Below are 16,760 nucleotides of genomic sequence, written 5' to 3' on the forward strand. Positions count from 1 at the left end.
TCTGTACTCCTTTTCCTCTCCCCAAATCATATAAACTTATATACAATACAAAAGCTACAAAAATCAAAAACAGCAACAAAGGGGACAAATTTTTAAAAAGCAAAATAAGGGGGTGGAGGGAGGGAAATGGGGACAAAAACATGAGATGGGGTATCAATGTGTGAGAAGTTATGCACCCTCTATCTGGCAAATATAACTGTAACCCCACTATACATTACAATAAAAAAAATCCTGTTGTCAAAAAAGCAAAATAACAAAAAACCCTGTTTCCATTCTATGGAGTTCATTTTGATAAACATCATTTTACATGATTAGAGTCACATAGGTATTTTAAAGACATTTAAAATATATTTTATACCTTTGGTATTTCTATCTCAGTAAAACATGGTTGTCATAAGTTTCAGATAACTAATTTTAAGGAATATATGTATCATTTTGTAGCTCCAATCATAGAACCTAAGTACTGTTTCCTAACTAGGATGACTTGAGATTAAAAACTACCTAGATGAAAGATTACTTTCATGTAAAAAAGGCATAGTTTGATATCACTACAACAAAATCACAAAAATGAGCTTTAAAACTAGTCATCCATGATTCACACCTGTCATCCTAGCTACTCAGGGCTAAGATCTAAGAACTGCGGTTCAAAACCAGCTCAGGCAGGAAAGTCGATGAGGCCCTTCTTTCCAATAAACTGCCAGAAAGCCAGAAGTAGAGCTATGACTCACTGGTAGAGCACTAGCCTTTAGCAAAAGAAACTCAGGAATAACATCCAGGCCTTGAGTTCAATGCCATTGGGACTGGCAAAAAATAAAAATAATTAATGAAAGCTCTAAATAGAATATCTAGTCATATAAATATTTCTCTCTTAAAAATTGATCAGGTCCAGATAATTGAAATAATCAAAAACAATAAAAGATGGGCAGAACTTCATAATAAACCATTAACAACTTTGTAGGCAGTATATTCTCTATGCCTTCACTACTGAAGCAGCACTTCCAGAACAAAGAATCATTGACACCTCTCAAAACATTTACACATAGTTTTTTGGTTTCTTACATTGATGTCAGTCAAATAAAATTAAGAGAACAACAGTGTTTTTCATCTCAAACTATTAAGAGAAACTTACTCTAAAAAGAGTAAATATATCCTAACAGCCATAAAGAGTCAAAGCATCATACATCAAACTACTTTCATTTTCATTCTCTCCTTCCAGGTATTTAATTATTAGTGTATATACAGACTAAATGAAAGCATGATTTTTGCCCTATGATGAACCAAAGTTAGTTTCCTCATCTTAATAGAAAACAAGTTGTTATCTGTGGTAGAAGCTATATGAAAACAAAAGAAATAGTTTCAAATTTCCACAATAGTTAGTAATGCTTTAGATGCTCAGAACATATTAGCATGTTAAGCTAATAAGAAATATGTGAGAAGGTTATCATTTTTTTTACTTTTTTAAAGTATCAAATAATATTCCTTACTCCCAACATTTGGAAAGTTTAATGCCAATTTTACTAGTATTCAAACTAAATTAATGAGATTGTTTTTAATGTTATCCAAAAGTAATTGAAATTCTACCCATAGTATGATTCCATATTCAATGGATAAAGTTATAAGTATATTTTCTTAAAGTTAGACTGTGAAAATGGCTTTTATAAAATTTAATCAATGATTTAATCATTTTTAATTTCTTAACAGATTCAATTATACTTGAGAAGAGTTGCATTACAGCCATACAAAGAGGTTGCTATTTTCTATTTATAGTAAATATTTTGAAAAACAAAAATAAATCAGTGAGGACACTGAAGTAAATAATTTCATGTAGTCAATTATAATTGAAGTTTTATAAGTAAATATTTTTATAGGCATTAATCTCAATTAATGACAGAGCATTCCAGTCACTTGTAAACTTTTGTCTCAATGTTCTCTTAGTAACTCTAATAATCACTTCAAAATTTAATCATCAAATATGTTTATATTTATAAGTACATGAATTATTTAAGGAACCCTACAGAAAAATTTTAGTACAAGAGAAGTTAAAATTGCAGTGCAATGTATTCATAATGAAGATTGGCTAATGCGACAAAAGGTTGTTATAATTTCATATAAAGTCTATACAGTCTATCATATTCTATGTGATTTTATAGCCATGGTAAAACATGGATGAGTTTATTATTCTTAATATTCAGTGAAAGCTTGGCATTGCTCAGCATTTAAGCAACTAAATGTAATGCTGAGACACTACAGATAATCAAAGCAATATCCTTACAAATAGCTTTTTAAGTAAGAATATTCACATATCAATATATGATGTAAAATTTTTCTACTCCTGGCTTTTCACTGGTATGACGTATTGTTTTTACAGTGGAAGATATATATTCTAAAGATTTTCAATAGAAGACACCACAAAACCATCTCCAACTCAAAGATATAGGTAACTTGCTTCATGTCTGATGGTAAACAGTGATACTTGAACTATCACTCTACCAAAATGATTCAGTAAAGTCTTATGTTTCAGTTTGATTATATTTTTCACATTATGAAGGTGAATTGCATAGTCTCTTATGGCTGTCACAAAAGAAGAGTCTTCTTTTGATGTTTTGAATTGCCATTCTGGCAATTGAACCCAGGGCCTCTTACCTATTAGGCATGCATTCTACCAGTAAGGTACCTCCCACCCCTTCTCCCAACATAGAGGGTATTGAAAGTATTCAACTGAGATAAGAATACTGCATTGGATTCTCCTCAGGGGAATAATGAGTCAAAGACCTCCAAGTGAACTTAAATACTAAATATGTAGACAAAAGGAAACCCTTAACAGTATAACCTTAGTATAACATGTCCATTTATCTCTGAATAATTCCAGAGACTACATACAATTCTTTTGTTGTTATTGTTTTGTTTTTGTTGGTAGTGGGGCATGAACTCTGGCTCTCTATCACTTAAGCCACAGTGCCACTCCCAGTTTTCTGGGGGTCAATTGAGAATAAGAGTCACGGACTTTTAGTGCCCAGGCTGGCTTTGAATTGCAATCCTCAGATCTCAGTGTTCTGAATAGCTAGGATTACAGGAGTAAACCACCAGCACCCGGCTCATACAATTATTTATTTGATGAATGATGGTCTCACAATGACTCTAGGCTTTTCATAGCTACACAACTTGTTGAAGGCAATGAGAAGCCTACAAAGACACAAGTGAACAACTCAAAAATGATCCAGTTTCACCAAATGCAAAGTAAAGATCATCTTTCTTATTGCTCCTGTCACAAATTATTTATGTCAGTAACCCTCTTTTTGTATAAAATCCACAATTACATATTTTCTCTATTGTTTAAAAAGTAGATCAATGATACGTTATCATATGTCCTCAGGTAGGAAAAAAAACGCCAAATCGGGGCTAGAAGTTTGGCCTAGTGGTATAGTGCTTACCTAGCATGCACGAAGACCCGAGTTCTATTCCTAGGTACCACATACGTAGAAAAATGCCGGAAGTGGTGCTGAGGCTCAAGTGGTAGAGCTCTAGCCTTGGGGAAAAAAAAGTCCAAGGACAGTGCTCAGGGCCCTGAGCTCAAGCCCAGGACTGGCAAAAAAAAAAAAAAAAAAACCACGAAAAAAATGCCAAATCAACTTGGTAGAAAATAAATCATTGTACTCTTAGTTCTACCTATCACTCAATATCATAAAATCGGATATAATTGATTAAAGAGCATTTTTATTCCAAACAAGAGAGGTTCGTTACATTTTTAATCCAGTCATTATTTGCTTCAGTAACACAAGTATAACTAATATACATTCAGCTCCTGCAAAATCTGTGTTGTCTAGCATATTTTTTATGTAGAAAATTAACTAAGATAGTTTTATCTTAATGTGTTCCATTTTTGATGATCAGTATAACAAATAGTAAGGCTAACAAGCATGAGATCTTGAGCACCAACCCCTGTTCCACAAAACAAAACAAAACAAAAGATGAATAGTAGACTATTTTCAACGTTTTTTACTCTGTTTGGATGTATTGGGTGTCAAAAACAGTGAACGTGAAATTGTTAATTATAAGGTTGGGAGTTTGGCCTAGTGGTAGAGTGCTTGCCTAGCATACACAAAGACCCAGGTTTAATTCTTCTGTACCACATACATAGAAAAAGCTGGAAATGGGGCTGTGGCTCAAGTGATAGAGCACTAGCCTTGAGAATGGCCAAGTATGGAGCTCAGGCCCTGAGTTCAGTCTCCAGGACTGGCAAGTAAAAGTATTAATTATATTACAAGACTCCATTTTTTGCATCCTGTTGAGTCACATCAAGGATTTTCTAAATATACCTATTTTCACTAAGTAAAATATTAATTGATACTGATTTTTCATTCATTGTAGTAGAGTTTCTCAGTTAAATGAAAACTGAAGATATGAGTACAGAAAGAATAAGGGAATATGTTGGCAGTGAAAGCAAATGAAATATATGCAGGAAGAGGGAAATTGTGGGGTAAAAGCATGATTATTGGAATATTTCTTTTTATCATGTCATTAAGTCTCAAGATAGCATTGATATTCTAAACCCATTTATATTAAAAGTATTTTCCATATTATCCTTTCATTTCCTGACCTAATCCTATATGATCTTACATGTTCATACCATGGTCACAGTTGCAGACACAGACTTGTCAAAGTTTCAAATTTCAAAAACATAAATACTCATGCTTTTTAATGCTTTTCTTTTTTGCATTTTGAGATTACTCTGTCATTACTATTCAACCTCCATTTATGAACTAACTAAAGTATTTTGAACTATCCATATTGTTTTAGTAATGATTTTGGAAACAGCCTCCCAATATATCTACCCACATACATTTTACCCTTTCACAAAGAACCTATAAAATATACATATATTTTCATATGAATGAATTTGCATATGCATATGTATTTGCATGTGCATAGGGATACACACATACACAACAGATAACTTGCTCTGCTTTGGGGTTGCATTGAAAACCACACTCATTTGAAGTTGTATAGTAACAATAATTTTAATACTAACAAACAAATGTTAAATCATTGTCTCAAGTATATTTCTTTAATAAGTGGCAAATAGTTATACTGTTCATACTTGTCATCTTAGTGCTTCCCTGAATACAAAGTAACTTATAAAGTAGAAACAAATGGAAACAACAGGAAAAACTAGCAGCAGAACTACTTTATTTCACAACATAAATGTCATGTCACCAATTAAAACAGGTTATAGCTAAAGATACTATCTAGTGATAGATAATGAGGAGAAGAGGGCTTGTTTTAGGCCCAGGTAGTTACAATAGGGCCCTTAACTAGAAAAAAGCGTTAATTTCTAACTGTGAGAGTTTTAAGCAAAAGGTCAGAGAAATTAAATATTGTTATTTTTACTACTTCACACTGCTCTTGAATACAGATGTACATAGAATTATGATATGACATAATGGAAACAAGATGATATCAGTGTTCAAATTAGAAAGTAGAAAGAAACTCAGGGTTTATCTTCAGGCAGTCACTTAATAACAGAGTGTTTGACAGGGCTTGTGCATGACATGTATTAACTCACTTGACCTTCAGAATTTTTGTGCAGTCACATTATAATCCTTATTTTTCTGGTGAGGAAAATAAAGCATAGGGTACTCAAATAATTGTTTTGTGATCACACAGATACAAGGTGGTTAAAAAAAAATAACAGCTTAAGCCAGGCGCAATGGCTTACGCCTATAATCCTAGCTACATCCGGAGGCTGAGATCTGAGGATCACAGTTCAAAGTCAACCTGGGCACTAAAATCCCTGAGACGCGTATCTCCAGTTATCCACTAGAAAACTGGAAGTGGTGCTGTGGCTCAAGGGGTAGGGAGGTAGTCTTGAACTGAAGAGCTCAGGGACAGCACCCAGGCCCAGAGTTCAAGCCCCATGACTGACAAAAAAAAATGACATCTCATGTTTAATTCTACAATTTTATATGGTAAAATAACATATAATTTGTTGTTAAATATAGTAAGCATTGTGTTAACCTAAAGTACAACACACCTAGATTACCAAAAGAACACTACTATGGTCCCATCTTAGTATTTTAAGAGGATTATCCCTCTGGTTCTATGTTGATTATAGTAAGTTCTTGAGGAATGATTTGAAAATTTCAAGCATCATGATATCCAAGTCATCCTTTTAAAGTACTCTGAGGATAAATATATTTCTCTCAGCCCTTTTAACTCCCTAGTTTCTTTTTTATCCTATTGTTGCAGCACAGCTTCCAGACAGGTAGCTGCCAAATCCTTGGCCCTTGATTAATGAAAAGAATACCTTGAGATGGAAAAGACAAAGGCACAGCCAAGAAGGTTTTGAGGATGAGCAAATAACTTCAAAAAACCGGAGCGATCCCTGTTCTTTCAAAACTACTTCCCTCATTATATAAGCATAAGTTTATTGTCTATTGTGGCCACAACCATGTGATTATTGCCCCATTGATCTGGAATTAGAAAGGATGCATTGTGGTCCTTGTTAGCAATTATATAAAATACATTCATATCGTTAATGACTCAAACTACAATCCAATATCTCAACCAAAAATTCTTTCATGTAATCTGTTTGATGAAGAAAATTGCATTATCCCTTAAAAGTTTTTTCATGATGGATGATTTTAATATTCTGATGGCCACTCTAGATTTAATAGAACCCACAGTTAATCTCTATTTCATTGTTAATGCTGTTTATTGTTTCAGTGTTTTCTAAGTGTGAAATTTAAAATTAAAATAGTTAATATGCATCAATACTGTGCAGTGTTTACTTAACCCCCTATTTGTCCCATTCAGCCTTACTAACCTAGGAAATGCTAGCATATGCTCATTATAAATAAGTTTTAGAGATGAATGAGTTGGATGAAATGAGGATACTCCTGGAGTTTTAAAAAGACACTAAAAATGATATAGCACATAGTAAAAGAGCTGACAATATGAATGGCAAAATGATATATTTCTTTAACAGTTACAAAAGATGGGCTAGGTTTTTAGATATTCTTAAAAAATAAATACCTCTTTTTGACTAATAATTACCAGGTTCACTTTGAGGACTACAGGATACACAGGCTGTCAAGCCATGCTGACCTGACAAAACTTTTACTATATGTCAACAATTGGGCAACACTGTCTGTGTATGCATTATTATTCACTACCTAAACTTAATCCTCTTCTCCAGCTAGGTGAGTTTCCCACATTTTCTTTGCTTTGTTTTGTTTGTGTATAACAGTACCATACCTTTTTTTGGTACCTTCCTTAGACTTAAACCTTACCCATAAAGCTTAGGCAAAAATGAACCATATTGGTGCCTCTGTCCTCAAGCCTCTATTCTTTGGGTCAGCTGAAAAGGATCTTAGCCCATTTGTTGAACCACCTATAGTTAGGAATGAACAGATTGCATGGTGTCGATGGGTTGGTTATAGGAAATATTGGAAAGTTGCAAAAATTTTGTCTGCCATATAGTGCTCATTGAAGAAGTTATGAGTGGCAATGTGATAAGGTTATACTCTAGAGAAAGCATTCAGCTTGCAGTGTAGAGGATGGATTTGAAAGAAATAGCTGGATTAGAGAAACTAGAAATATACCTACTAATACATGGCAGCAGTAGTTTAGACTCTAATTCAGGAGGGCATGAAATGAAACTAAGAAGTAATGATGGAGAAGACACAATCAAGATAATATTAAGAGGAGGAGATTTTGGCATTATTGAATTGGATTTGGGAGGAACAGAAGGAAAAAAAGTGAGATTTCTACTCATTTTCTGATGTGAATAATTGTGGCAGTTCCCTTAGACAATTAGGTAATAGAGAGTAGAGAGGGCTGTGTGTGTATGTCTCTCTGTGTGTGTGTGTGTGTGTGTGTGTGTGTGTGTGTGTGTGTGTGTGTGTGTGTAAGGCAGGGTAAAAGTTGGTGATTAACAGAGAAATTTATAAGTCATATCTAAAACTGATGATCCAAATTCATCTAAGTCCTGAACTTTATCATGCACTCAATAAAGAACAAGAACACAGTACAATGTTAATGATTATTTATATTTTAAGAGTTTGAAAAGATTCATAACCATTATTAAAATTTTTGATCCTCACTATTTAAATCATTATCTTAGATAATAGTTGCTCCCTTTTATACGGAAATGAGCAAAGACTCAAAAGGACAAATTATGTTGATTAAAGCTACAATTAAAATTATTGGCAGAACATGGAACCATTATACACTATAGGAATGATGGTTTCTAAAATGAGATACAGCTCTGAAAAGATGACAATCAAAACATTCTAATTTTTGATTTCCAAAGTGCCAATATTTTTCTCCACGATAATGAAGAAAAACAAGAAGAAAGTAGCAAATTGCAATTTCACATAGTATAACTGCTGATAGGTATAATTAACCATCAATTTTGAAGTTTTTATGCATGAGCATAAATTACATCAAATTTCCCTTTAATGAATCTGTTGCATAGCAGATTTCTAAAAAAGGAATGTTTCCTCATAGTAGCAAAGAGTTTTGAATGTATAAATTTAATATACAGACTTCTTTTTTTCGGTCGTGTGGTAACTTCTGGGCCTGGGCACTGTCCCTGAGCTCTTCAGTTCAAGGCTAGTTCTCTGCCTCACCGAATCACAGCACCACTTCTGGTTTGCTGGTGGTTAATTGGAGATAAGATTCTTATAGATTTTCATGCCAGGGCTGACTTTGAACCATAATCCTCAGATCCCAGCCTCCTGAGAAGCTAGGATTACAGGGTTAAGCCAAGGGAACCCAGCTACATAGACTTTTTTGTTTGTCTATCCTGAGGTTTGAACTCAGGTGTGAGCACTGTCCTTGGGTACTTTTTGCTCAAGGATACTTTTTTGCTCTTCAACTTGAGCCACAGCACTACTTCTGCTTTTTCTGTATATGTGGTACCAAGGAATAGAACCCAGGGCTTCGTGAATACTAGGCAAGCACTCTACCATTAGGCTATGCTCCTGGTCTATGCAGACTTTTTTAATAGTCCAGTCCATTATGTAAATAAGTTTTAGGAGTTAGTGGAAGAAGTAATGGATCCACTACCTGATGAATAAAACTGTAAACCCTCTATACATTACCCTGACAATAAAATTCCATTTAAAAAGTTAGTGGATACACAATTTTCTCTAAAAGAAATCAGAAATGTCAATATGCAAGAATAAAAATGTGTATTGTGTTGTCATAATAGGAATTTTGGTATATCACCCAATGTTTGATGACTTTTTATTCAATCCTGGACATACTGGTTTGCCTTAAATAAATTCAAATAGTTCATATAATATCTTCATTCAGTATAAAGGAAGTGACATACTATATAAGAGACCATTTTCCTCATATATATCTTCTCCAGTTTTCTATTTGAAAAGAGGCAAGGTAAATACATTGAGAATGATGAACAAAATTATATTACATACTTTGGGAAACAACTTTGAGTATTTGATTCCCAGTTCTCAATTCTTTGGACAGATTTATTTTGGTCACCGTTAGATTATTTCCAGTTAAACAGAGACAAAAATATTCTACCTCACTTGGTTACTCTAATGAATGAGAAAATGTATGTTTTTAACCTACTGTCTTGAGTTTAATAGGATTTTAAAACATTAGCCCAACACAAAAGCTAAATTCTATTGTATTAAGGTAAAGATTCATCAGAGATCTGTATAGACTGGATAAAGAAATGAAATTTACTTTGAGTTTTAAGAATTCCAAACAAAGTGCAGTGGAAGATCATGAGTGTGGATATCTGGTAAGCTAGATTCTGGTTCGTAAAACAAATCAAATAGAGGCCTCTCATCAAATAAATTCCCTTTTCTAGGTCTGAATACAAAGAGGCTATAGAAAGTAAATTTAAGTAAATTCAAAGGGGATAAATAATGCTTATATTCTGTGTTCTGCAGGCTTCTGGGGAAGCTCTTAGTAGGTTTAGAGGTTTTTCTTTCCACAGAAAAGCAAGCCATCTTAGCAAACCCACTAGGAAGGGAAAATGAACATTTGCGCATATGAAACAGTGATGTGGAAGAGCTAACTTCAAAAAGGAACTCAGAAGACAAATGTTAGAGCACAGCTAAATTGTCTTTGACCATCAGGATGAGGAAATTAGCTTGATCTAATAAAGAAAGAAGGAAAGATTCTTGAGTTGAGAGTATTTAATGAAAGTGATATTAGGGACAAACCATTTCCAAATCAAACCTTCATTTGAAAATATAGCCTAACAACCAAATCTTTAGTTGACATTTAAAATGTCGTAATTGTACAGTGAAATAATTTCTGTTCATGTTGAAGGTTTAATTAGTTCAATTTTAAAGAATTGTATTATCATGAATAAGGAAATCATAGAGCTTTAACTGTATAATAAATATTGTGAATTATATTTTTAAGAATTTTTGACAACTTGAAGATATGAATATTACTGTTCTGCATGACTTCCGACAACAAATACTAACAATGCAGAATAATACATATCATTTTAAAGAAAAGACTACAATGGAAATGTATTTCTTGCTACTTCAAAGCTTACATGACACCATAATTTTTACTATTTATTGTTTGAAATCTTATTTTCTATCCTTACAAAAGAAAGTAAAATAGTTTCTTCAGACAGCATAATTTGTGTGACATAAATTCAACTGAGTGAAAATATTGTTGCTCTTTTACTTTTTAATATTTATTTTTGTTGTTAGTGTAAAGGTGATTTACAGAGGAGTAACAGTTTCACAAGTCAGATGAGTACATATATATATATATATTTAAACATTGTCACCTCTTTCCTATTTCCTCATTTTCTCCCAGTTTTTTCCTCCTGATCCCCTTCGCCAACAAGTTGTTTTCTTTCAACATAGTATTCATAGTATCACTGTTGCATTTGTTAACCCTTTGTATTACCATTTCTTTGCTCCCCTTATCTCCTCAAAACAGATAAACTTGCATACAAGCCAAAAGATATAAGAAACTAAAATAGCAACAAAAGAGAAAAAAAAAACAAAAATCAAGATACATCCCCTCTCCCTCCCCCCAAAAAATTTCTTAATTTCTTGGAGTTCATTTTGATAAAAATATCACTTTATATGACCATATGCACATAGGTATTGACCCTTTGTGACCACCTCCTAAGAATATCCTCTTTTGTTCTCACTGGATGAATGTCTAGGGTCCAGTATAATTTATCATGTCCCAGTGTATTTTCTGTCTTTTATCAGCCAGTGTGTCTACTTATAGTTACATTCTAGATATAACAAATGGAATCTCAATGTTGTTTTGATTTGCATTTCTTTTATGACCAAAGATGTTTTTAAAATAACATATTCAAAAGCTTGCTAACCCTTTTTGTAAAAACTGAGTTCAAGGAATTTCATACCTATTATCATGAAAATGAAAAAAAAAAGGAGCTACAATTCACTTTCTAGGTTGCATTAATAACTACTTATATGCTATGTTTCAATACATACATAAATAATTTCTGACCTCAGGAAAGTGTTTTAACCTCTTGAAACTTCACTTTCTATATTTGTAAAACTAAGGTTCCTTAAGTTCTTGTCCAACTATAATAGTTCATATTTTATAGTACTATGATTCGCTTAAATAGAATTGAATTTATAGGATCCTAGTGGAGTGAGTGATCTATCTTTTCTTATTCAAATGAAAATTCTGAATCATTTTAATTATCATAAAGAATTATGTGGGAACTTATGAGGGGAGGGTCAATATGAAATAAGACTCTTGGGCTGGGAGTTTGGCCTAGTAGTAGAGCGCTTGCCTAGCATTCATGAAGACCCAGGTTCAATTCCTCGGTACCACATACATAGAAAAAAGCCAGAAGTGGTGCTGTGGCTCAAGTGGTAAAGCAGTAGCCTTGAGAAAACCCAAGGACATTGCTCAGCCCTGAGTTCAGTCCCAGGACTGGAAAACACACACACACACACAACCACACACCCCCTCAGGAAAAACATCTTATGGGAGGAGAAAAGCTAAAGATTAATGAAAAATCTGTAAAATAAACAGTAGTTGAATCCCTTCAACATTAAAGAGAAAATTTTAGAAAAGGAGAAAATGGAAAAGGAAATTACGGTTGGCATGCCCCTCAGATCAAAGACTGTATTAATTCAAAAATTTTATTTCCATTTATTGCTGAACATTTCATGAGAGTAGGACTTTATTTCTTTTTACTTCTTTTTAAAGAATTTACTTCTTTTTTAAGAATTCTCTTAAAAATTGTATGAGGTTAATTACTTTGAGAGACCAATTGCTGATACCTTTATTAGCATGTCATTTTCCTTGAGGCTATGAATTAGTAAATAAGTAAACACTAAGTAGCTACAAGTCCTTATTGTAGCTACTTATTGTGCCCCCACACACACACCATAGGACCTAGCAGTATGTCATTTTGGCCAATGCATTGAAAATGCATTTAGTATATAAACAGTCATCAGTTCATTTATGCACAAATGATCCAGTGATTGGCTCACTGATCTTTGTAAGTACCTTTTAGAGAAATTTATTTGGTATTGTTATTCAGGTTTGCTAGGAAAGAATGAGTCTAATGGTGGTGAGTAATTCTTTGCCTTTTAGAATCATGCTCAGAATTTCTACTGTACACATTAGCACGAGAAAATGCATAATTATGGAGCACAGCATTTTTTATATTTTATTTTTATCTTTAAGTTGTCAATATCACCCATTTAATTGTTCTCCACCATCTCTCCCAAGAACACGCTTTCTCTCCATTTTCTTAATCTTGTAGAATATGTACTGAATATTATGCCTGGATTTCCCCTCCCCACACTTCCTCTCTTCATTTGTTAATTCCTTCCTCTTAACACCACCTCCCACTTCGGACTATCCAATTTGTGGAAGTTCAGCAATTTTTAATTAATTTATTTGGCTTTTCAGTGAAATGGAGAGGGGACTGCCTGTGCAGGATTTAGAATACTAATGATTAACACTCATTTAATGCTCCCTGTGAAGTTTCTGAAAATATTATGGTACAAATAATAGCATAAAGAGTACTTTCCATTTAAAACCATGCAATTGACTAAAATGACTGCTAGAAATGTATTTCTTTCTTTCTTGAAAGCAAAATAAAATTGATTTCCCTTTTATAGAAGATAAGTAAAATTAACTTTCCTCTTCCTCCCCCCCCCCCCAGTCATGGGGCTTGAACTCTGCACCCGGGCGCTGTCCCTGAGCTCTTGCAGCTCAAGGCTACCGCCCTACCCTTGAGCAACAGCACCACTTCCGATTTTCTGGTGGTTAATTGGAGATAAGAGCCTCACTGACTTTAGTGCCCGGGCTGGCTTAGAACCTCAATCCTCAGATCTCAGCCTCCTGAGTAGCTAGGATTACAAGCATGAGCCACGGCACCTGGCTCAACTTTTTTCTTTACTATCCACCAAGTTCAGATCTCTTCTGAAGTTGGTTAATATATTCTCTAACCTCTTATATCAGTTCATGGGCAATTAAAATAATTGTGTTGTCCTTTCCTACATCAAAGATTACTAAGTATTCTCTAGGGCCTTCTTACTGCCAAGAGATTTGTCAAGCAAGGAGGAAAAAAATACAAAAAGAACATTGTTCAGAACTCTTTGAGATACATTTGGATGTTAATGAAGTTTCACAGATCTCATTATCTGAATCATTTATTTATTGAAGTGTATCTAGGATCAAATCATACTCATTGACTACCAAAATGGAGTCTCAGTATACAGAACAACAGAAATCCTTCAGATATTTAACAGTGACCCCACAGATCTGTGAATTCCCTAAAGAATGTGGTGTCATAAGCTTTGAGATCATAGTAGCTACTTAGGAAGCTAAATATTATCACAGTTTGATGTCAACCCAAGGTAGAAATGTCCATGAGATGCTATCTCAATAATAACAATAGAAAATAGGCATGGCTTAAGTGATAGAGCATCAGTATAGCAATCACAATTCCCTAGTTTTAAACTCCATTACCAGAAAAAAAATTGAAACCTACTAACAGTGACTACTGTTGCATTGGAATGTTTTCTATGCTTTGGGAAAACAGGAAAACAGTTAAGGAAAAATAATGATCGATTCAAAATTAGATATAATAATGTTGATATTCACACTTCCTTAGGTGAAGTAACAAGAAACAATTTATATAGCAATGATGTAAATCTAGAGAACACAGCATCCTGTCATCTGATGATTCCTAAAAATCTTCACAAAAGCCATAAACTATATCAAGGCTTTATAAACACCTCTGTACTTGATACAGTTCTCAAAGGGTCCCAGAGGTATGACTCAATTGCCTCTGTATCCCAAATAATGAAAGCCTGTTTATAAGTGTGGAAAACATTTCAGCTGGGGAACTATATACATGCTGTTCCTGTATTCTTACCTAGCCCCTTCCCTAGCAAGTACTTATCTCTATTCTAACCTCCTAATAATTGTCCCAGTGTGTCAGTGTTACTGTTAGACATGAACCAGGTTCGACTGAGATCTGGATGGGAAGAAGAATATTGAGGACTCCTACTTCTTTATGCTAAGTTGATTAACAAGGCGTTAAGGCTAAATGTGTCTTAGTTGAATTTTATCTGTCCTGTTTCTATCAAGTGTATTTGTTTATAGTTCATTTGATGAATCAAAATCTTGAAATGTAGATACTTTTTAGGTATGCTTTTTTCATTTATTGCATCTCTTTTCAATATACTATCAATTACTTAAGAATTAAATATCTTAAGAATAGATTCAACATACTTGTTGTTTGTAGGAAAGTGAGTTCACAATTTTGATCATCCATTTTAATTCTGCATTAAGCACAAGACAAACTTATGGGAAGACAATGACATGGATCTATTATTTCCAAAATTGGAAGATGCTAGAGATAAATCCTATGTGAATTTGAAAGTAAAGCAGAGAATCTCTACTTTTTTGGGCAGAGATTGAGACTTAAAATGGGTATCTGATACTTTCACATTTGGTTGGTGTTCTACCACCAGAACCGTTCCTCCCACTTCAAACAGCGCATTTGCTAAGCCATATTTTGGGTCCATGCAACAGACTCTGGGCGATAATATTTTTTGAGAATTAACCACATTAAAGGAAAAATCACATTTAAACAAAATACCCCATTAAAGACTCCAAAAACCAGAATTCCATATACTATAAATTCCATGAAAGTACTTGTTTGAATAACAGAAGTGAAACATAAGTGTAATCCCTCATATAGAAAGAGTTCAGTATTAAACTGTAGTTTATTAATAGGTTATCATTTTGTCTCTCCCTCCTATCCATTTTTCTTCCTCTGTTTCTGTCTGTCTCTCTCTGTCTCTCTTTCTGTCACTCTGTCTCTCTCTCTCTGCCCCTATGTTTCTCTCTCTGTTTCTCTCTCCCTCCGTATTCGTGTGTGTGTGTGTGTGTGTGTGTGTGTTCCATACGTCAAAATTCTGAGATGTTTTTATTTTTTTTTCTGAGATGTTTTTATGTCAAAAGTTTCTGGTTGAGTGATATGAAGATTAGTCAAAATTCAAGGCTCCTAACAAAATTGACATCTATTGCATGAAGTAGTCAGCATCAACTACAATGTCCCAAAATAACTTGAGTTTCACAGATAGCACAATGGGTAAAATTTCATACATTTCTACACACCTACAAATTGTTCTATACACCTACAAATAGTAAAATTTTAAAGGTACACCTTAAGCATACAAGTTTATGAGTAATTTTCGTGTGTGTGTGTGTGTGTGTGTGTGTGTGTGTGTGTGTGTGCGAAAAATAGCATATTAAGGGCCAGGTGTGGTGGCTCATACTAATAATCTCAACTACTTTGGAAGTGAAGATAGGGAGGATTCTACTCTGAATTGAACTCAGGCAAACTGTTAAGGAGATCCCATAATAACAAATCAGGTAGTAAAGTACAATGTCAATAATCCCAGCTATATGGGAGGCATAGGTAGGAGGACCACAGTCTGAAGCTAAGCCAGGCAAAAGCAATAGACACAACTCCCTCAAATTAACCTAAAATCTAAAAGGGCTAAGGGAAATGTTCAAGGGACAAAGCTCTTGCCAAGTGAGTGAAAGACAGAAAGGTCAAACTCTAGTACTGTTCCCACAAAAGAAAGAAGATAACATAATGTAACCCACTACTTATAATTATGAACACAAAAGGAAGGATTAATAACAAGAAAGTAATGGAGAGAAAACTGCTACTAAAGGACATTATGTGTATGTATAAAATTATGACAAAACCCCTTTGTATAACTAACATAAGAAATAAGTATAAGAATTAATGTAATACATTTAATCCTAGATTCATAGATTGAGTTTGTTAGTGTTTATTTTCTATTTTGTGCAAAAGTTGGCTACATACTGGAGTTAACGATTTGAAATGCTGGTTATATTTTTTCATTCAATTTTGGTAGGCCAAATACATCTAAAAGTACATCCAGCGTTCCTAGATTTTTCTAGAATTCTAGATATCTTCCAGAAATTTAGATTTTTCTCCAAATTTAGAATAAAAAGCTGGGAAATTTCCTAGAAAACTTATAGAATTATAGAATACTAGTTTTTTAAGAAATGTACCTAAAATTTCATTCTAGAAATTTTCTAGAAATTCATCTATTTTCTCTAGATCTTATTAGAAAATAAGTTTACAAAATATTTCTCATGATTTTCTGAATTTAGGTGATATATATTACAATATCCTCATTTTATTTCTAACTTTACATGGATCTTTTTCTACTGCCTTTAGTCAGATTGTCTTAAGGGTTTAT

General features: G+C 33.7%; 1 protein-coding gene across 1 annotated transcript in view; it reads left to right on the forward strand.

The window, feature by feature from the left end:
- LOC150041105 (uncharacterized) overlaps window positions 1-16,760 on the forward strand; it is a 324,318-nt gene that overhangs the window by 227,416 nt on the left and 80,142 nt on the right. Inside the window, exons 15-16 of the mRNA XM_090327132.1 lie at window positions 1,702-1,746; window positions 2,369-2,431. Coding sequence (XP_090183258.1) covers window positions 1,702-1,746; window positions 2,369-2,431 — 108 coding nt within the window. The remainder of the gene's footprint in view (window positions 1-1,701; window positions 1,747-2,368; window positions 2,432-16,760) is intronic.

The sequence above is a fragment of the Megascapheus bottae genome, chromosome X (genome assembly GCF_031878675.1).
Source record: "Megascapheus bottae isolate mThoBot1 chromosome X, mThoBot2.hap1, whole genome shotgun sequence".
Taxonomy (NCBI): domain Eukaryota; kingdom Metazoa; phylum Chordata; class Mammalia; order Rodentia; family Geomyidae; genus Megascapheus; species Megascapheus bottae.